General features: G+C 54.9%; 6 protein-coding genes across 6 annotated transcripts; 4 read left to right on the top strand and 2 right to left on the bottom strand.

Moving 5' to 3' along the window:
- Positions 1–620: 620 nt before the first annotated feature.
- J3D65DRAFT_44681 (uncharacterized protein) lies at positions 621–1,870 on the top strand. The gene is made up of 4 exons (XM_066796305.1): positions 621–1,034; positions 1,086–1,419; positions 1,471–1,743; positions 1,816–1,870. The coding sequence occupies exons 1-4, from the start codon at positions 865–867 to the stop codon at positions 1,849–1,851; spliced, it is 813 nt and encodes a 270-aa protein (XP_066660182.1). The 5' UTR covers positions 621–864; the 3' UTR covers positions 1,852–1,870.
- Positions 1,871–4,540: 2,670 nt separating this feature from the next.
- On the top strand, positions 4,541–7,002 carry J3D65DRAFT_611309 (major facilitator superfamily domain-containing protein). Its single transcript, XM_066798895.1, has 6 exons — positions 4,541–5,243; positions 5,294–5,619; positions 5,673–5,895; positions 5,954–6,357; positions 6,413–6,470; positions 6,532–7,002. Exons 1-6 carry the CDS (start codon positions 4,924–4,926, stop codon positions 6,692–6,694), a joined length of 1,494 nt encoding a protein of 497 aa, XP_066660181.1. The 5' UTR covers positions 4,541–4,923; the 3' UTR covers positions 6,695–7,002.
- Positions 7,003–7,718: 716 nt separating this feature from the next.
- Positions 7,719–10,059, bottom strand: J3D65DRAFT_44511 (uncharacterized protein). Its single transcript, XM_066796290.1, has 2 exons — positions 9,222–10,059; positions 7,719–9,170 (listed from the first exon to the last, which is right to left on the bottom strand). The coding sequence occupies exons 1-2, from the start codon at positions 9,781–9,783 to the stop codon at positions 7,966–7,968; spliced, it is 1,767 nt and encodes a 588-aa protein (XP_066660180.1). The 5' UTR covers positions 9,784–10,059; the 3' UTR covers positions 7,719–7,965.
- Positions 10,060–10,752: 693 nt separating this feature from the next.
- On the bottom strand, positions 10,753–12,095 carry J3D65DRAFT_643823 (WD repeat-containing protein; the record flags this gene model as incomplete). Its single annotated transcript, XM_066802109.1, has 6 exons — positions 10,753–10,805; positions 10,860–11,355; positions 11,415–11,674; positions 11,724–11,804; positions 11,861–11,906; positions 11,958–12,095. 6 exons carry the CDS (start codon positions 12,093–12,095, stop codon positions 10,753–10,755), a joined length of 1,074 nt encoding a protein of 357 aa, XP_066660179.1.
- Positions 12,096–12,172: 77 nt separating this feature from the next.
- J3D65DRAFT_611303 (BET3 family protein) lies at positions 12,173–13,725 on the top strand. Its single transcript, XM_066798894.1, has 5 exons — positions 12,173–12,434; positions 12,484–12,492; positions 12,548–12,767; positions 13,010–13,201; positions 13,250–13,725. Exons 1-5 carry the CDS (start codon positions 12,400–12,402, stop codon positions 13,367–13,369), a joined length of 576 nt encoding a protein of 191 aa, XP_066660178.1. The 5' UTR covers positions 12,173–12,399; the 3' UTR covers positions 13,370–13,725.
- Positions 13,726–14,033: 308 nt separating this feature from the next.
- J3D65DRAFT_44490 (uncharacterized protein) lies at positions 14,034–17,100 on the top strand. Its single transcript, XM_066796285.1, has 5 exons — positions 14,034–14,843; positions 14,896–15,032; positions 15,082–16,399; positions 16,450–16,719; positions 16,769–17,100. The coding sequence occupies exons 1-5, from the start codon at positions 14,370–14,372 to the stop codon at positions 16,913–16,915; spliced, it is 2,346 nt and encodes a 781-aa protein (XP_066660177.1). The 5' UTR covers positions 14,034–14,369; the 3' UTR covers positions 16,916–17,100.
- The last annotated feature ends 1,164 nt before the right edge of the window (positions 17,101–18,264 follow it).

Below are 18,264 nucleotides of genomic sequence, written 5' to 3'. Positions count from 1 at the left end.
ACTAGAGGCGGTGAGGTGAAGCGGCTGCAGGTGGACGAGGCCAAGCAGAGGTGAGCCGCGGGCCGTTGCGTCACTGCGAGGGCACGGGCCATTGCATAGTGGTCGGTGAGGCGGAGTCGGTCCAGCGCTGGCTTAGTTTCGTCCGTACATGCGGCAATACGTATTTTTGTCCGTTGCAGTTTGATCAGCCCATGGGACCATGTCGACTGTGTTGCCCTTCTCCACTCTGATCGGAGACTTTTTGGGGAAATTGACCAGGTGCGGATCCAACGGTGGCCATTGTTTTTTGGTGTTGCACAAGAAAAGACAGCACTGTTCATCACAGTCGGGGATGCGGGACCCAGACGGCATGGCATGCATACGCCTGCAAGGGGCAGATGGCTTCCAGGCACAATCCATGTCCCCAGCGTCCGGTGCGGCCCAAGAAGTCAAGGCCGCAATCCAACAAGGTCGAGAGTTGATGGCATTGACTGTGCGGGCGATGACTCCGGAGTGTCGAAGGTCGCAAGAGTGCCGCGTGTCTGCTGTGGTTGGCTGCAAGTGAAACGCCAGGCCTACCTAACCTAAATTCCGCCCGATTGGGAGGAGTGGCACACGTGACTGCGCGAGTCGGCTTCGACGCGCGACACGTCTTCTTCCGACTTGGCTTTGCAACTGCATGCCTCTCCGCCAATCCCATCTCCCCCATGAGACGCCTCCGCCCGCGTTTGCGTCCTTTCTTCCCATTTTGCTTCTCTCAGCCTTGCTCTGTTGCCTGAGGTTGTCCCTCTTGTGCTATTTAAACCACCGCCATCCGACCTGTCCACCCCCGTCGTCTCGTTGCCGTGTCGCCAGCCCTCCACCCAACCATCGACCTCGCCCATCATGTTCACCTACGGCCGGAAACCTCACACTGGCAGCTTTTCGAAGCACAGGGTTGCCAAGGACTCGAACAAGCAGAAACGATCTTTCAAGAAGTCGTCATTTACCTCGCGTTGCGTCGAACGGGAAATGGCCAAGCCCAACACTTCCCCTCCGTCCGCTCAAACCAGCCCGTGAGCAGCCGGCGAATTGCCTTTGCATCAAATGAGTACTAACGAGCGCAGATCACTCACGTCGCCTATCATCACCATCTCCATCGGACGCAGCCAGCGCCTCTTCGCTGCCCACGAAGACGTCCTCTCCCACTCGCCCTTCTTCCACGATGCCTGCCGCACACAATTCTTCGAGTCAACCACCCGACGCATCGAGCTCCCTGAGGAGGAGCCGGAAGTCTTCAGCTCGGTTCTGGAATTTTTGTACAAAGGCGATTATTACCCGCGGCTGCAGCACGACAGGAAACGCGACACTTGGTATTTGGAGGACGGCTTCCATGCCGGAGCGGCCGAGTCGATCGTCTCCGTGAATGGCGTCTCGGTCCTCAAAGACAGCGTCATCTACGTACGTATCCATGTAGACGCCCAAGTCCGCCTGTTGCTGACGAGTACGCAGTGTGCCGCTGAGCGTTACGGCCTGCAAGAACTCAAGCGTCTGGCCCTCAAGAAACAGGGTCTCCAATCGGGCATCCAGTGCAGCACGATTCTGTCCTCGGCACGCTTTGCCTATGCAAACACGCCCGACAATGACAGCAACCTGCGCGCCCACTATCTTGCCTTAATCATCCGCAGCAGGCATACGTTCAAGCGCAGTGGCACCATGCAGACGGAAATGGAGGCAGGCGGCAAGCTCTGGTTTGACCTGTTTGTTTCCATGGTCAATCACATGGTACGTATTGTCTTGATGTGTTCAATGTTCGAAGTTTGTGCCTGGTAGCTGACGCGTCTGTTGCCTGTCTAGGACGACCTTGCATCTTCAAAGAGACCGCGCTACTAGGCAGCCACCATCACGCTCCGAGGCTGCAGCGCTTGCTTCATCTCTTCTCTTCTCGACGGGCAGCTACGGGGCGTTTGGAATCCTCAACCCTGTCCCCTTTCATTGCTTCAAAACCCCCTCTAAACTTTTCCCTTGGCCCCATCTCCTGACTAGTGTCTTCGTTTCTTACCATTCCCATTTGCACTGTACCCATATGCTGTAACGATACTTATACCCCTGGCTTGCTGCTGCTTCGTCAACTCGCTCAGCACATCCCAACCCAACCCAAAACTACGACGACTGGCGTTTTTGGCTGCTTTCTTGCGTCCTTCTTGGTTCTTTCCCACTCAAAAAATGTAAAAAAAAAAAAAAAAGGCCTGTTCTCGGTTACATCAGTTTGCTACCTTATTTTCCTCTTTTAAGGTGGTACCACATTGTTCTGTCCCTCTGCTTTACCTTTTGTCGGCCTGAGATTGCTCATCTCCTCTCTTGCTTCAATCTTTTCCTTGGCGAGGTCTCATCTTTTCTTCTTTTTCCGACGTTGCTTGCTCTGGTTTCAGGATAAATGCGTCTCCACTCACGCCCAGAACGAAACTGTGGTCAGATTGGCGAATGTTACTGTGGGGAGAATTGAATGGTGTGCTACGTGGGAGAAGATCAGGGAACAAATTGTGTCTGGACAGAACTGAAATGGATCAGTAGATTGTTTGGTGGCTTCGACTTGTCTCGCTTTAGAGTACTGAGCTGGCGACTATACGTTGGCTGTAATACGAGAAATAAATTGGCAAGATGAGGTATGCTTGTCCTGTCACGGTGTATATGGCAACCCGACTTGCCCTCCTTTGGTGCTCTCTCACACTTCCTCTCTCGCTTGCAACATTCTTTCGACAACGCTGTGGCATTCAACTGTGTTGTACGCGGTGCCTGTGGGTATCGTTCCCTGCCCTCCCTCATGCTTCCCTGCAATGCACTGGTGACATGGACGGGCCCCTTCCCACATGAGCGTAAACACAAGACGTTCAGCAGCCCAGCAAATCTGCTTTCAGTTGACAATCTTGCGGAAGAGACTGCTCAGCTTCGCCCGTGATGACTTCAACAGCCTCCCGTCGCGGACAGACACAACGCCTGCGACGGGATTACCGACCCGCGAAATCGTTGCAACGAGGACGTTCAGTCCAGCGGTCATGTCGTCTTCAGACTCGTCCGGGGTATCGACTTCATTAAGCGTAGCTGGCTATTTGGTTTCTCGCGTCGTGGTCTTTGTGCTCTTTGCCTGGGCCAGTGGGTTTTGCAGCGCTTGCGGTTAATAGTTGGTGTTCTGACATCTGCCGTACTTGTTGAAGATTTGCAGTCCGCACTCTCGGAAGGCCATACTCAAGAGAAGCTTCTACTTGAGCTCAGTCCCAGCCTTCATACGTCCAAGGCGACTTCGGCGGGTCACGCGCCTGACATGACATAGACAAGATCGCAAAGAGAGCACATTGGTAGTCTGCAAATCAAAATAGGCACAGTCTTCGAGCAGGATTCCGCTAACCAGGATCTCAGCATAGAGCCAATCCAAACGGACAAGAGTCCTCCTCAACCTGTAAAGTGAGACACAAGCAAACCATACACCGTCTCTGCACACGAACAGCAAGACTGACGCGGCGGGGGGCAGTGCGCTGTTGGCGGCACATTGGCACACGTGTTGAGGTGGTTGGAAAGGATTTCGGCAGCGGCAAAGCCTCACACCTTCCAGACCAGACCGACGTCTCGCTGTTCTCCGGGACTGTTTAAAGAAAAACAAAACATGCAATCTTCGCGCGAGAGGGGGTCGGATGTCGGGAAAGCACCGAACATTTGAGGCGGAATGCCGTTCCAATCATGTTTGCCGGAGACGACGAGCGCTTCTAGATCTGGGCCATCTACCCCGAGCAAGCCATTAGACCTCAATTGTCGCTTGCGGGTTTTCGAAGACGCATCAAGGTCTTTGGACAAGCCTAAGCAGCGGTGAAAGCTTTAAGGCAAACGGGCCGCGTCAATGGCGGCAGCACTAGGGTCGCGGCAAAAAGAAAGTAAGAAACGGCGCCATATTCGCTCGCTCGGCATCGAGTAGTCCGGAAGCTCAGCCTGGTGGAAATGTGACTTCTTTTTGAGGGCAGCGAATCGGAGAGAGAATGAATTGCTCCTCATGACTGATTGGTGTAATGGAGGAAGCGTTGACAAAGAGAAAGTGCGGCGATGAAACGGCAGATCGGTCGTGTTACTGCTGATGTGCGCAGTTTTTCCAGGTGCAGTCAGCAATCATGTCAAAGGCCGATGTTCTCAATGATTAACAAGCATAGTCAAAGGCGCAAAAACATAAGCAGTAGTAGAAATTCCGAAAAGAGTGGCTTTCCGCCCGTTTGCCTCGTCAGTCTCGCAATCAAGTCCGATAGGATTGGGCGGCCTGCAGTTACAAGCGCGGCGGATGGTTGACCAAGCGTCTTTGGCAATTCTCGACCTTGTACCGATATGCATGAACTGTAGAGCAGAAGATGTAAGAGCGTCAAATAGTGTCAAGCTTAAGATTGAATGAGGTGGGTAAAGAAAGAGGTGGAATCGGAGAGCGGCGAAGGGCGACCACCACCGCAGGAACCGAACACCGAAGCGAGGGCAGCCGTGCACGGTCCATCCTTGCAGACCATTCGCTTCACTGCGTAACGACGGTTTTTCTTTCAACCGCTGTCAACACCAGATGATGCCGACAATACCGTCACTTTGACGGATCCGTCCGTCTTTCGGCCAGCTGCGTAAGATTGGAACAAAACGAATCCCTGGAATCACTACCGCCTCCGGACGCCTCGTGGATTGACAAGTGTCTTTGCAAGTGGCATCATCGGCAACCTAGCCATGTAGCCGGCGGCGGGGTTTCCTGGGGATCGCCCTGCACCCTGCACGAAATGTGGACCGTAGGGCGTCGCCGTTGATTTCCAATTTTCTCCTCAGTCGTTCCTCATCTCTTCGACAACCTCGCATGTTCCCTCACGACGTGCTGAGAGAGGAAGCGAGAGTTGCCGTGTGCCAAAACAAGAGCAAGGGATATTTGTCTTCCGAGGCAGTGCGGCCTTGCAAATGACTGCACCATCTTCTGGCACCCACTTGGGACCCCGACCAATCGAAGAGCCGCCCTACCATGGATCCACATCGATCAGCGGCGGTTGTCTCTATCCCCAGTCCTCTAGAGAGGCCCACGAAGCATCCAAAGAAAAGAGTCTGAACGCGGACACAGAGTGGGCTCCTCATCCATCAGTCGAAGATGGATTTGATCAAGACGAGACTCAAGCCCATCCCGAGGGTCTTTCTGATCAAGTCACTTATCCAGAAGGCGGACTAAGAGCTTGGCTTGTGGTAGCTGGGTCGTTTAGCGGAATGACAGCAGGTTTTGGCTTGATGTGCGTCTACAACCTCATCGTCGTGGCATCGAAAAACTAACCCATCCTAGGAACAGCGTGGGTATCTTCCAAGCCTACCTCGCCACGAACGAGCTCAAGGAGTACAGTGAATCCACCATTGGCTGGATCTTCAGCCTCTACACGTTCCTCGCCTTCTTCTGCGGCCTTTTGATCGGGCCCTTCTTCGATGTCCATGGGCCCCAACTGCTCATTCTGGGCGGCAACATTTTGCTCGTTGCATCCATGTTTTTGTTGTCCGTATGCCATTCATACTATCAATTCTTGCTCGTCTTTGGTGTTATGGCTGGCACGGGGACGGCTCTCGTCTTCACCCCGAGCGTGGGGTCCATCGCGCACTTTTTCTGCGCCCGCCGCGGTTAGCTACTCCCACTTCCATGTTCTAAAACATTGCTAACGTCCTCTCTTCAGGCGTCGCCACTGGATTTGCTGCGGCTGGGGGGAGCATTGGGGGCGTAATCTTCCCATTGATGCTTCAGAGCCTTTTCCCAAAAGTGGGCTTCTCGTGGGCCTGTAGATATCTTGGCTTCATCTTCCTCTTTCTTTGCGTAGTCGACCAGCTCCTGATCCGCTCGCGTCTGCCCCCTAAGCCCGGCTCCACGTTATGGCCTGATTTCACCATTCTCCGAGACCCGTTAGTTCTCCCAGCGCGTCCCTCAGCCGGTGAATCATCTCTTACTGACGCTTTCTAGATCTTTTGCACTCGTGACAGTCGGCACCTTTTGCATGGAATGGGGCCTCTTCATCCCCATCACGTACCTCGCATCTTTTGCTCTTGACAGCCGCGCCTTTACCGACACGTTCTCATACCAGCTGATTGCGATTCTGAATGCCGGCAGCTGCATCGGCCGCTGGGGTCCCGGCTACATCGCCGACCACGTAGGCCGCTTCAACTGCCAAATCTGTGCGCTGGTGCTGTGCCTAGTGACAAACGTAGGGCTGTGGCTGCCAGCTGCGCTAATGTCGCCCATGGACATCAACGACAACGAGAGCCACAAAGCCGCAATCAAAGGTGTCACAATTGTCTTTGGTTTTTTGTTTGGCATCGCCAGCGGGTCGAATATTTCACTGACGCCAGTTTGTGTCGGTCAACTATGTGAGTCCTTGCCATGGGCCAAACAGATGGTTTGACATACTGACCTCGCATGTAGGCGACACCGAGGACTATGGCAAATACTACACATGTTGCTACACCATTGTCAGTGTCGGGTTAGTCACACACATCTCCATACTCTTCGGGAAGGAAAGGGACGCTAATTGGAAGTACTAGCACCTTGACGGGTATTCCCATCGCAGGCGCATTGATCAAGACTGCTGGCAACAGATACTGGGCCGTGGTTCTCTTTACGGCGGCGACTTACGCCGTAGCGCTGGCCTCGTTCGTGGGCGCGCGCGTCATGAAGACGGGCTGGAAGCTGAGCGTCAAGTATTGAGTTAAACCCTACTCCGGGAGTGAAAAAGGGAGCGGAGCATAAAACGAGTGCAACTGGTGGACTATCTTGGATTTTGCCTCCCGGTGAACGAGACAGAGTTGGACGGGGCACTTGGAACGAACATGACGACGCGCAACGTTGACGACATATCTAGATTGAGATGATAGACGGACTATTGGCATTAGTGCGGCAATGGCGATGGCATTGGCATTGGTATTGGGATTGGCGCACAGGAGCGAAATTGCGAATTTCGGGCTTGGTACATAGATATCGATCGGAGAACATAATGGTTGATTCGAGAAATGTGGTAAAAATGGAGTGTGAGGGAGACGGGACATTGTGGGCATGCAAATGCGTGAACTCCAACTAAACATCAGGACCACCAGGAAACCCCAACTGCATGGAGCCCATTGCTAGGAGCGAGTTGAAGCATACGGCAGAAACGGAGAAGAGCAGTCGGGGAGCATATATGGCCATCACCAAGATGCATATGGGAAGCCTTCAAGCATGTACGTCAAATCAAGCTTCAGGGTTGCTTTAGGCTCCGGTATACTGAGATTGTTTGCAAGCGTCCGCCCACCCGTCAGATACTGGTCTTCTCTCCGGCGACCAAAATTCAACACATCCAGTCTTCTTCTCCCTCGCCAGAACCCATGGTCCAGCTAGAACCCCCCCTTCTGGCTCATCGCATTCGAGTCGCCTTAGCCACAACCGGAAGGCTTCACCATCTGGTTTACAACCCAAGGAAATAAGACGACCAATAAATGAGTTCTGCATCGCTTGCCAGTATATTGCGCCGGCTCCCCAGCTTGCTGCAGCTAGTCGTTGCGTGAGTACCTTTTTGGTCGAACCCACCGCGTGAATCTCCGCCGCTCCCTCTTCTCGTCTGTCTAGGCGCCACGCACGCAATGGAAAATGAAAGATAGAGGCTCGAAAAGTAAACAGAGAGAGAGAGGGACGACATCCATAGAGAAGGGAAGAAGAGTGATGAAGAGAGAGACTGCGTGCCCAAAGCAGACAGATCAAAAACTGAGCGCCAGTCTCAGTAGCAACCAAATTCGTTTTGGAAGCGGCCGCAAAAAACACACTGCTTGGTATATCCAACTCCGAGCGCCTTGTAGCAAATCATCTCAGCCTCGCGTGCCGCGCCCTGCTGGTCCACGCCGTCAATCGGATGAGAAGACCAAGCTCGTCGCGAAACAGCAGCACCGACATCAAAAACTAAAGGGGAACACCTTCGCAACCCGCTCCGTCACGACCCAATCCCCTCCCTACCGATATGCCGGATGCACATCCTCCGGCTTGAGCCCGCTGATGCGCATACGCTGCGCGATCCACTCCCCAGGACTGTTTTCTCTTTCTGAAAACAGCGGGTAGCGGCCAGCATCGCCCACGCGGCCTGTACCACCGTACCGCTTACGCTCCGCGGGGTGCACGTACATGTTGTTGCGCATGCCTAGTCCAGTGCCGACGCTGGCAGAGCGCTGGAGCTGTAGCGGAGGGTGCTGATATTGGTGGAATGGCGGCTGGTGGACGAACGGCGGCAGTTGCTGTTGGTGGGGAACTGGGAAAGTAGGGAAGGACCGCGGGGAGGGGGAGCTGTAGTAAGAACGAAACCCAGGAAGTGGAGAGACGTGGTTTGATTGGAAGCCCGGCCACGGACGTGGAGGCGGCGAGAGGTTGAAATCATCGGCCATGCCATCTCCCGAAATGTAGCTGGGAGGGCGGCTTGGTTCGGCTTGTTGTTGCTGCCGCTGCCAGTCACTAGGCGATCGCGACGCCGTCCTGCTGCTGTTTACGCTGGTGCGGCCAAAGCCTCTTGCCCTGCCACTTTCGACTTCCCAAAGCTGACGCCTTTGCTCTTGTTGCTGCTGAGACTGCTGCTTCACGTGCCCTTGCTCGTGCGACATTGGTCCGATTTGAGGTGGCGACAACGACACGGGGAGGGAGACGGCGAGCGAGTTTGGCAAAGGTGGAGGAGTAGTAGACACACGTTGCCAGTGCAAGAGATTTGGATCCAATGGGACGCTCGTGCGCCAGACACCGTAGCTGGGAGGGGGAGGGCGGGGATAGGGGCGAGAAAAGTTGGGGGGAGGGATGCTCAGCGCAGGGCTGACAGAGGGGCGCGGTGTTGCGGGCGCGCTGTATGTCTGGCGCGCCTGTGGCGTAGAAAATGTCAGTTCTGCGGAAGACCTAGCGGACACTCCTGGGGCGGCAGCTGTAGAGGAACCTGCGGCGAGATATTCGTCGCGTGCGAGATGAACCCGTATAGGCGTGCTTGGATTAAAAGAAGGCGGGCCGACAGGGTCAGGGATGTGGCGGTTGTGGCGGCGGGAGGATGACGAGTGGAGAGGCCGGGTAAGCATGAAAAGGCGAATTGAGCTATGGCTAAACACCATGGTGGCAGCCATAATCAACAGGATGAACAGTATATGGAGTTCTCGAGGAACAGGGCGGGTGAGGCCAATCGAGAGGTCTATTCGCTGTCAGAACCAGAACAGCAAACACAGATTGGACTGCTACGCACAGAGCGAGGCCACAGCGACAAGGAATATTCCGCTGCACATAATCAGAGCCACTTTTTGCCGCCTGGGCGAGACTCGCATGCCACAACAGCGCTTGTTCTTGCGTCGCCTCTGCTTGTGCGTCTTCCTTGGACGTTGTCTTGACTCTTTCTGAGTCTCGATCGGGATCGGCGCCGCCTCAAGATCCACATGCTCAATCGACACTCGTCGGCCAACTCGAGCCGTTGGCGGAGTACGTGGAGTATTCCCGTCCCGCTGCTGCAGCGCTCCCGGCCGGTGGGGAACAATCGGCCATGCGGAACCGCTGGAATCGGCAGATGAGCGGGGAACAGAATCGTTCTTCGCGCTCGTCTTCGAATTTGATGTTCGTCTGGTCCGCCGAAAGGGATTCCATCTGAACGGCAGTCTGGAACTTGCATGTGTGGAACGATTTTGAGACGAGGTTGGCAGTGGTAGAGCGTATATGGACTCCGAGTCGCCATCCTCGAGGATTGACCGTACTCTCTGTTGTATCATGGTGGACGTCGCAGATACATCCTCTGGCAAAGGCGGCGTTGGAGGCATTGTGACCGCGTGCGCTCATTGATTGTTGGCGGATCGATTTGTCGTGTCGAGATTGGCCTGCTGGTCAGAGTGAAAGAGGACAATTATGGAAGGGAAGATTGAAAGAATGTTTTCTCGCCCATTGGGGAGTGGTTCTTTTTCTAGCATATAACGTCCGCAGTACGCGATTGGCCTCGCCACGTGTATAGGTTTCCTCGTTGATGCACAATAGCAGCCGTCCCAGCAGGTTTAACGCCGCGGGCGAGCCTGATAGGTCACCAGGCGACCTCCAAAGTGTGGGGGCTAGTTGTTGAGCACACAGCGTGGTGACAACGACTCAGGGTCTTCCGAGTTCAAGTTAGCGGCATACACGCCAACGAATGACAATCGGCATCTAGCTTTTGCCCGAATCCATGGGTCCGGGGAGCTTTGTAGCGACGCAGGGCAGCGCGGGGGTTTCAAGCAGGAGGGAAGACTGTGACGGACTGGTACAAGACAAAGGAAAATCGAAAGACAGAAGCAAAAGAGTAAGAGGTTCCACATTTGCTGCGAAAATGAGCAGCTTGCGAGACTTGACGCGGCCAACGCAGGCCAACGAATTGACGCGCCCGTCTTGTCGCGTTGGCAAAGTGTGGGCGTATGCATGGAAGACCAATCGCGAACGGCTGACGCCTCTTGAAACCCAAGCGACACTGGACCGCTGCAGCCCTGCTAATGGGCTTTTTTGAGCGCCGCGGGACTGGACAATCAGCGATACTTACATTTCTATTTCATCACGTATCTCTCGTCCTCCACGTCTCGCGCTGCCTCGCACCAATGTCCTCCAGCCGTCGTCTTGCGCACGGCAGGCGCTTTTCTTTCAAGCGGATGAGTGGGAACCAAGCGCGTGCGCATTGAATGACGATGTAATCCTGTGGCAAAAACGGTTTTCAATGCTGTCGCACTTGGAGCCTCACGCCGTCTTCGGCCAGCCAACAGCAGTCTTCGCATTCATTTGCCCAGCTCCCCAAGCAACAGCGTCCCGTCGGATGAGGCAGACAGTACTGTGAGCGGTCAGCATAGTATATCAAGCAACATCCATTCGCTAGGCCACTTACGAATCGGTTCCTCACAAGGCGAAAACCGGGCGTCGTTCACAGCGCCCTTGTGTCCTGGGAGTTTGAACAGAATCTTGCCGCTATTTGCGTCCCAGACCACAACGCTACGGTCCCCTGATCCTGCCACAATCTTTTGGCCCTTGGGATCCCAGCTGGCCTTGAGCAAGTTCTTCTCCATCCCAGTCGGCGCACCATCATAGGTCTTGACATGTCGTTCGGTGGGGGCGAATGGTCGGATGTCCCACGTTCGGACGGTCGAATCATGCGAGTTGGACAGTAACGTCTGGGAATCTGGGGAAACTTGCAATGAAGTGATGGTATCGGTGTGCCCCATTAACGAGTAGGCGACAGCTTTCTTGCGCATGTCCCACACCTTAATGTCGTTGTCTATGCCACCAGTGTACAGTTCGTTGCCAGCCTCTGCGATCGCCATGGCTGTGACGGGAAACTCGGTCTCAATGTAATCGACGGCTGCCTTTTGCCGCGGGTCCCAAATCTGTTTCTTCCGTCAGCTTCTGCACGCACGGTACGCTGTAAGCGATCGAGTTTGCCTACCCCAATGGTTCCATCATCAGATCCACTGACGAGCATCTCTTCACCGCGCTTGCTGACGTCCATGCAGTTGATTACTTCCTCGTGCCCAACGTGCCTCCGTATCCTCTGGCCAGTTTCGAGGTCCCAGCTTGCCAGCATCATGTCCGCCGAAGCGGAGTAGAGCACGTGCGAGTCGCGAGACCAGTGCAGGTCGAGCACAGCGCCTTTGTGTCCACTCAGAATCCCATAGTTTTCGCACTGACCGTAGGTCCGCCACAGCACTTGTTTGTGTCGTTAGCAAGCAAATTGAAGGCAAGGCGATGCACTCACAGATGTTGCGGTCCATGGATCCCGATGCAATATGCTGGCCAGTAGGATCGAATCTGGCCGCAAATACTTCCCCCGAGTGTCCTGCGCAAAACAACGCGTGAGAAGTGCGTGTGTGGTCGGTGTCGTCAGCTACTTACCAGTTAGCTCCATGATGGGAGCTTGCAGCCCGCTTGTGCGCGACACCTAGGCCCCAGATCAGCTACGCGCAATGTCGTGGATTGTACGAGTGCGTACTGCTTGTATGAGAGCGCCATTCTGCGCAGTGCCATTGGCGAGAGCAACTTGGTCGCCCAATTCCGCGTCGGAGCGCTGCCTCTTGACGAGCTGGTTCGAGCCAAACGAATCGGCAGCAGGGCGTTTTTCGGATGACATGGTGGCGAGGATGAGGGGGCAAGGGTGAGGGTCGAGGTATTTGGTGTTGTTGGCTGGTTACGGGCACGGCGAAAGTTTCGGGATCGACCGACTCTGACGACACGCAGTCGAGCCAGGGCAGCACGGCAGCTCCAAGCGCCCCCCCGGCTGCTCCTCAGCCAAATTCAACGACACCTCCTCTCTCAACCCACCAAACGACAAAAGGACCTTCTGACGGCTGCCAAACCTTGATGCGCTGAGCCTCGCGCACTCGTTTCCTCCGCGACCATCGAGCAGGCGCAACTTGCGCGTCCACGCGCGCCCCATGGCATCCACCAAGGCCGCCCGTTTGGGCGAAGAGTGAGCTTCTTGGCCCGTTGACGGAAACCTACCAAGCTAACCTCTACAGGGTCTGGAAGTAAGTAAGTCTGCTGCACATAGGATGCATCAGCGACTCTAATTGTCGATAAAAGAACCCGCGTGGACAAGGTCAACGCCGAGCTCGTCACCCTCACCTATGGCACCATCGTCGCGCAGCTATGCAAGGACTTTGACAGCGATTACGTCGAAGTAAACAGACAACTGGACAAGATGGGCTACAACATTGGGCTGCGTTTGGTGGAAGATTTTCTCGCAAAGTCGAACACGACGTCGTGCTCAAACTTTCGAGAGGTTGCAGAAATGATATCCAAGGTAGGCATCTACATTTCGATTCAGCCCCCTTGGTCTCTTTTCTTCGCATCGCTGTCCTGGGATTGATATCCTGGGCTGGGGGAATTCGCTTTGCTATGGCACGCTTGTGGCCGAAGCCATGGGGACGACGGGCCGCTCGTGATTCTGGCTTGGTCACCATCAAAGGAACACTCTCATGGACGGCGCCAAGCTTATGACAAGTTTGCCTTTGCTAGTCACAGGCCCGGCTAACGTGCTTCCAGGTTGGCTTCAAAATCTTCCTCAACATTACACCTACCGTCGCGAACTGGACCAGCGACAACAAGCAGTTCTCGCTCGTGTTGGATGAGAATCCACTGGCAGACTTTGTCGAATTGCCCGACGATGGGCGGGCACAGGACGAGCTGTGGTACTCAAACATCCTCTGCGGCGTGTTGCGCGGCGCATTGGAAATGGTGAGTGGACAATTAAGCTCACAATGACGTAGCTAAGCGCAAGTCTAGGTCGGGATGCAAGTCGAGGCGCATTTCGTCAGTGACGTGCTGCGAGGAAACGACTCGACTGAGATGCGAATCACGCTGGTGCGGTTCATCGAGGACGAGCTGCCGCCGGACGACGAGTAAGCTGGGGGTGATATGGGTCGCATGGGACCCTGATGGCCTTGAACAGGGGAGTCCTGGGCAGCCGGTGGAGGCGCAACTACCTACGGTACGGTACGGGGCAGAGAGATAGTCACGTGATGAGCTTGAATTGCACATGAATCAACAGCAAACGCAGCGTGCTCGGACGGGCGAGAAGAGGGAGAGGCGGTCGCGGTGAATTGGAACGGACAGAGAAGGGGGGGGTTGGGGATGGCCGGTGGCCTGCCCTGGGGACCGCCCGCGGGCGACCTTCACAGGCGGGCACGTGATGAGCATCCAATCTGAGGTCGCGCGCCCCCGGAGCATCCATTTGCTTTGCTCCTCCGCCGTCCGCGACCTACCTAAGCTTTCCAAAGTTGCGACCTGTTTGATACCTTCGACTTGCTACTCTTCTTCCACTTCTCCTCCTCCTTCTCCTGTGCTTTGCCGCCGCCCGTCTGCTGCCGTTGCGCCTTTCGCTACCCACAGCCATTAGATTGCGCGCAAATCGCCCGATACCTCGACCACATCCTGGAACACCACCACCACAGCGACCCTCCCGCCCTGTCCATCATCACCGCCGCCGCGCCGCCGCCGCCGCCGCCGCCGTGATCGCCCAACTGCCTTGAGCTGCACTGCACACCCAGAGCCGCACACGCACGGCTGCCACCACCCGCCCTGGTCCACCAACCTGCTCGAGTCGCTCTACTTCTGTCGCAGTCCTCGGCCGTCGGCGTCGACCCGAAGCTCTGCCAGCGCTGCGCGCGACCTCGCCTCTGCCGACGACGCCCTCCACCACCCAACTCTGCTGCCCTTTCCGCCTCCATCAGACCCGGCCGCTCTCTCATGCCGAAGCCCTGCATCCTCGACCTCTGAGGCGGCTTTCTTCACTGCTTTGCCCGGCGTTTCCCCTTCCCTGCGAAACCGCTGACGCTCCTCGACGCGACTCACTCTTACCGCATCGCATCGCCTCTGACCGCCTCAACGACTGACGACGCCCACGATGAACCAACCACCAAACATGGTCACCATGAATAGCCAAGGAGGGCCCGTGGGCGGCACTCCGCTCATGAACAATGGTGGCACTCCGCTCGCAAATAACGGCGGGGCGCGCGGCCCCAGCGACCCGCAGACGCTGTTGAACACGTACATTTACGACTATTTCCTAAAGAACCACCATTGGGATCTGGCTCGCCAGGTCAAAAACGAGCTTCACCCCAACACTAAACCCGTGACTGGCCCCAAACCAAGCCCTGGCCGGCGCGATGTCAACGGAGTCGACGATGCCATGGATACCGACAGCAAAGACGACCTTCACAAGTGCCCGGACGATTTGCCCCAGGCTGCGGTGCCCAGCGACGCGACCGAGAATTCGTTCCTTTTTGACTGGTGGAGTCAATTTTGGGATATTTTCAACGCTCAACGTCAGAGGCAGCCGGGGACCAAGACCTCGTTCCAATATCTCCAGCACCAAAGAGTATTCTCTCGCTCGTCATTCAAAAAACGAATCAAAACTAACTCAATTGCAGCAACAAGCGCAGCTGCGACAAGAGAGCCAGCAGCGCATTTTAATGACCAACAACGCTCGACCCTACCAGGGCATGATAGGCATGCCTGCCAATTTTGCGGAAATGCAGAAACGAGCAATGCACGGCAGGGGCCCAATGTACGTTTGATCGCGCGTGGCTGCAATTCAGATACTGACTGTTGGCCAGGAGCGCGCAGCAATTCCAACAGATGAAGAATCAGCAGCAACAGATGATGCAGAACCAGCAAATGCAGAGAGATGGCTCGCAGATGGACATGAACAACCGTCCTCAGTCCCCCGGCTCCGCGGAAAATGCGCCGTCGCCCAACAAACGGCCGCGCCTCGACAATGGCATCAACAATCAGCCCATGGCTCCCGGCGCAAGGACTCAGGGCATGCAGCCGCAGCAGATGGGAGCAACAGCTGCCACGGCCGCGCAGACCAATCAAATGCTCATCGCGAACGGAATGGACCCCAATAACATGACAGCTCAGCAGTTCAGTGCTTTCCAGAACCAGACCCCGAATGTGCAGGCGAAGAATCTTCAGGTATATTCTCAAAATCTCGCTTTGCAATATAAAGCAGCGCTTAATGACACTCAATTGGCAAAGGACATGAATAACGCCGGCATGCAAAACTCGCCAATGGGTCAACAAAGCGCAGATAATCAGGATTTCTTCCAAGGTGCTCAAGCTCGCGTTCAGCAGGTTGCGCCGGGCCAGCAGGCTGGCGGCAACCATGCGCTCCAGGACTACCAAATGCAGCTGATGCTCCTGGAACAACAAAACAAGAAGAGGCTCTTGATGGCGCGTCAGGAGCAGGACAACATCACCCAGCATCCTGGCCAAGGCCCTGTCGGCCAGCCTGGCTTTCCGCCGGCCATGTCGCCTCAGGGTAGCAGAGCCGGTCCCTCGCCAAACCCCAATGAACAAATGAAGCGCGGGACCCCCAAGTTGGGACAGGCCGGTCTGCCTGGCTCTCCTATGCCCGATGGGACAATGCCGCAGAATCGGAGTTCTCCCATGCCGAATGGATTCGAGCAGGGACAGATGCCGCCGGGAATGCCACCGCAATTTTACCCGCAACAGATGGGGGCAAACGGCATGATGAGACCTCCGAGCTCACACCCCGGTTTCGCTCCAGGCCAACAGATGACACCGCAACAAATGGAAATATTCCAGCGCAGCGGTGGCCGCATGCCTGGTGGGATGTGGCAGGGACCACCGCAAATGATGCAGCAGGCTCAGCAGCCTGGACAGCCTGGACAACAGCAGCAACCCCAGCCTGGAGCAGGCCCTCAGCCCAACCAACATCAGCCTCCGCCAATGGGCACGCCTCAGCAGCGAAGTCAACAGATGCCACCTCCGCCTGCCCCAGCACAAGGCGCTGAGAACGGCCGCACCCAACCATCCTCTCCTGCAACTCAGTCGAATGCCCCTCCGACCCCCTCCCAGGCCAACAAACCTAATCCGAAGAAGGCCAAGAAGGCAGATGAGAAGAAACCCGTAAGTGGGAGGCCGCAAACTCGGGTTTGCTACGTACTAAAACCCTACAGGCTCCGCAAAAAGCACAGCCCGCCAAGAAGGGGTCTACAACAGGTGCTACGCCAGCGTCGGAAGCAGAACCGCCAACTCCAACGCCCAGTACGCCAATAACGCCAAGACATTCAAAGTCGTTTAGTAACAAGCCTGTAGCAGCACAACAACCCCCCAACCAACCTCCGCAGCAGCAGCCAGCAGCGCCTTCAAACCCATCGCAACCCATGGCCCAGCCAGTCGATCTCAATGCATCTGGTCCCTTTGGAGAACTCGGAAACACCGGCGATGTGAGTCTAAAGCCTATCTTGATCAGCATCGAAGTCTAACAACATGCAGATGAATTTGGATTTCGCTGCCCTCGACAACGCTGATGTCTTGGAAAGCTTCGACTTTGACAACTTCCTTCACAGCAATGATGACAGTGGCCCCTTTTTCGAAACCAACTTTCTCGGAGGCGACGGCGACAATGACGGCGGGCTCTGAAACAACTGGACGAGTCCAGTATCATATTCTAGACCCCGGAAATGGGTTTGAGGTGTTCCATCGCCGTAACCCTAGGGACCAACCGAGGGCCTCCATAACAATGGGCTCCTAGGAAGTCGAGTGCAGATCACAGATCACTGTTCCGACCTTCCCCAGAGGCGGGTCTGTACATTTCAAGCCCGAAATTTAGCACAGCAGGTCAATGGTCTTGTTGCAGACATGAGTACATTATTCGTTGCAGGAGGACGCGGACAGATATTGGCTCTACACGGTACTTATTGCTTTTTCCTATGTTCTTGTTTTATTTTTTCAATCTGCCATTGGGAGGGAGGCAGCGGAGCATTTTGAAAGTCTCCGGTCTCGCGTCCCATGGTGCAGGCTGGGTTCCGAACTTTGTCATATTCCCCCCAAAACATTTCCTTGTTGTCGCTCTGCGTTACGTCCTGCTTCAACATTGCTTCTGTTTCGTTGTCGTCTGCTTCCTTCCTTTGGACTCTTTTTTCTTTTGTGGTTATTGCTGGGAGGAGTGGACGGGGATGGGGTTTGGGGCCGCATGCGTCTCTCTCTGAGGGTTGCGAAAGGTTGGGGTTTGGTTTGATACTGGTTCTTTTTTTTACGCAGAAGGTCCTTATTGGACGTACCTGCCTGTTCTTCTCTTTTCGCCGTCTGCTCGCTTGCTTGGCCACATGTGGCAAGTCGTCCTGTTTTTCTTCTATCTACAAATCAACGTCTAATTATGCCTCCATCTCCCCTCTCTTGCGCATGTGCAAAAAGACTGTTGAAACGGGTCGTGCCGCCCCGTCCTCTTCGGACTGATTGGATCAAGTATCGCTGGGGCCTGCAACGGCCCTTGGTGCGGACAGAATTTGGTAACATGAACCATGTATTCTTGATGAAAGGGAGCCGCGATCACAAGCTTTTCCCACCTCGAGGCTGTATGGGACACCACGGTACTTGTTCCCAGATTTATGTTCTATGTGACATGACATCCTCTCCTGCAAATACTTAGCGCATCAGTCTCGCTCACGTGCGCGACACCTGGCCAGGTTTTATCCCTCTGATGCTGAATGAAAGATGGGAGATTATATTAAGAAGGCTATCTCGTTGCGTGATTATTTAATAGCTACTGTTTATTTATTTATTTATTTAGTTTAACGTCCCTCTTAAGTCTAAGACTGACTATAAGAGATAATAATAGCTATCCTAGTATTTCTATATAGCTTATATATTATATATCCTATTAGGTTATAACTATATTAGGAGTATATATATATATATTGCCGGTCTTTCCTAGCTATTTTTTTAGTAGTTATAATTAGATATTTTAGGCCTAGCCCTTGTAGGGAAAT

The sequence above is a fragment of the Phyllosticta citribraziliensis genome (assembly GCF_038025025.1).
Source record: "Phyllosticta citribraziliensis strain CPC 17464 chromosome Unknown J3D65scaffold_1, whole genome shotgun sequence".
Classification (NCBI taxonomy): domain Eukaryota; kingdom Fungi; phylum Ascomycota; class Dothideomycetes; order Botryosphaeriales; family Phyllostictaceae; genus Phyllosticta; species Phyllosticta citribraziliensis.
This window is presented reverse-complemented; position numbering and strand designations above follow the sequence as displayed.

What these genes read in the sequence shown, in the direction of transcription:
- J3D65DRAFT_44681 (XM_066796305.1), top strand. Translation starts at nt 865, where the DNA reads ATGTTCACCTACGGCCGGAAACCTCACACTGGCAGCTTTTCGAAGCAC. An exon ending in CCGTCCGCTCAAACCAGCCC is followed by an intron (nt 1,035 to 1,085) that starts GTGAGCAGCCGG and finishes TAACGAGCGCAG; the next exon opens with ATCACTCACGTCGCCTATCA. An exon ending in TCAAAGACAGCGTCATCTAC is followed by an intron (nt 1,420 to 1,470) that starts GTACGTATCCAT and finishes ACGAGTACGCAG; the next exon opens with TGTGCCGCTGAGCGTTACGG.
- J3D65DRAFT_611309 (XM_066798895.1), top strand. Translation starts at nt 4,924, where the DNA reads ATGACTGCACCATCTTCTGGCACCCACTTGGGACCCCGACCAATCGAA. An exon ending in CTTTTTCTGCGCCCGCCGCG is followed by an intron (nt 5,620 to 5,672) that starts GTTAGCTACTCC and finishes TCCTCTCTTCAG; the next exon opens with GCGTCGCCACTGGATTTGCT. An exon ending in TACACCATTGTCAGTGTCGG is followed by an intron (nt 6,471 to 6,531) that starts GTTAGTCACACA and finishes TGGAAGTACTAG; the next exon opens with CACCTTGACGGGTATTCCCA.
- J3D65DRAFT_44511 (XM_066796290.1), bottom strand. Translation starts at nt 9,783, where the DNA reads ATGCCTCCAACGCCGCCTTTGCCAGAGGATGTATCTGCGACGTCCACC. An exon ending in TGTCGCTGTGGCCTCGCTCT is followed by an intron (nt 9,171 to 9,221) that starts GTGCGTAGCAGT and finishes GACAGCGAATAG; the next exon opens with ACCTCTCGATTGGCCTCACC.
- J3D65DRAFT_611303 (XM_066798894.1), top strand. Translation starts at nt 12,400, where the DNA reads ATGGCATCCACCAAGGCCGCCCGTTTGGGCGAAGA. An exon ending in TTGCAGAAATGATATCCAAG is followed by an intron (nt 12,768 to 13,009) that starts GTAGGCATCTAC and finishes ACGTGCTTCCAG; the next exon opens with GTTGGCTTCAAAATCTTCCT. An exon ending in TGCGCGGCGCATTGGAAATG is followed by an intron (nt 13,202 to 13,249) that starts GTGAGTGGACAA and finishes GCGCAAGTCTAG; the next exon opens with GTCGGGATGCAAGTCGAGGC.
- J3D65DRAFT_44490 (XM_066796285.1), top strand. Translation starts at nt 14,370, where the DNA reads ATGAACCAACCACCAAACATGGTCACCATGAATAGCCAAGGAGGGCCC. An exon ending in ATGCACGGCAGGGGCCCAAT is followed by an intron (nt 15,033 to 15,081) that starts GTACGTTTGATC and finishes ACTGTTGGCCAG; the next exon opens with GAGCGCGCAGCAATTCCAAC. An exon ending in AACTCGGAAACACCGGCGAT is followed by an intron (nt 16,720 to 16,768) that starts GTGAGTCTAAAG and finishes AACAACATGCAG; the next exon opens with ATGAATTTGGATTTCGCTGC.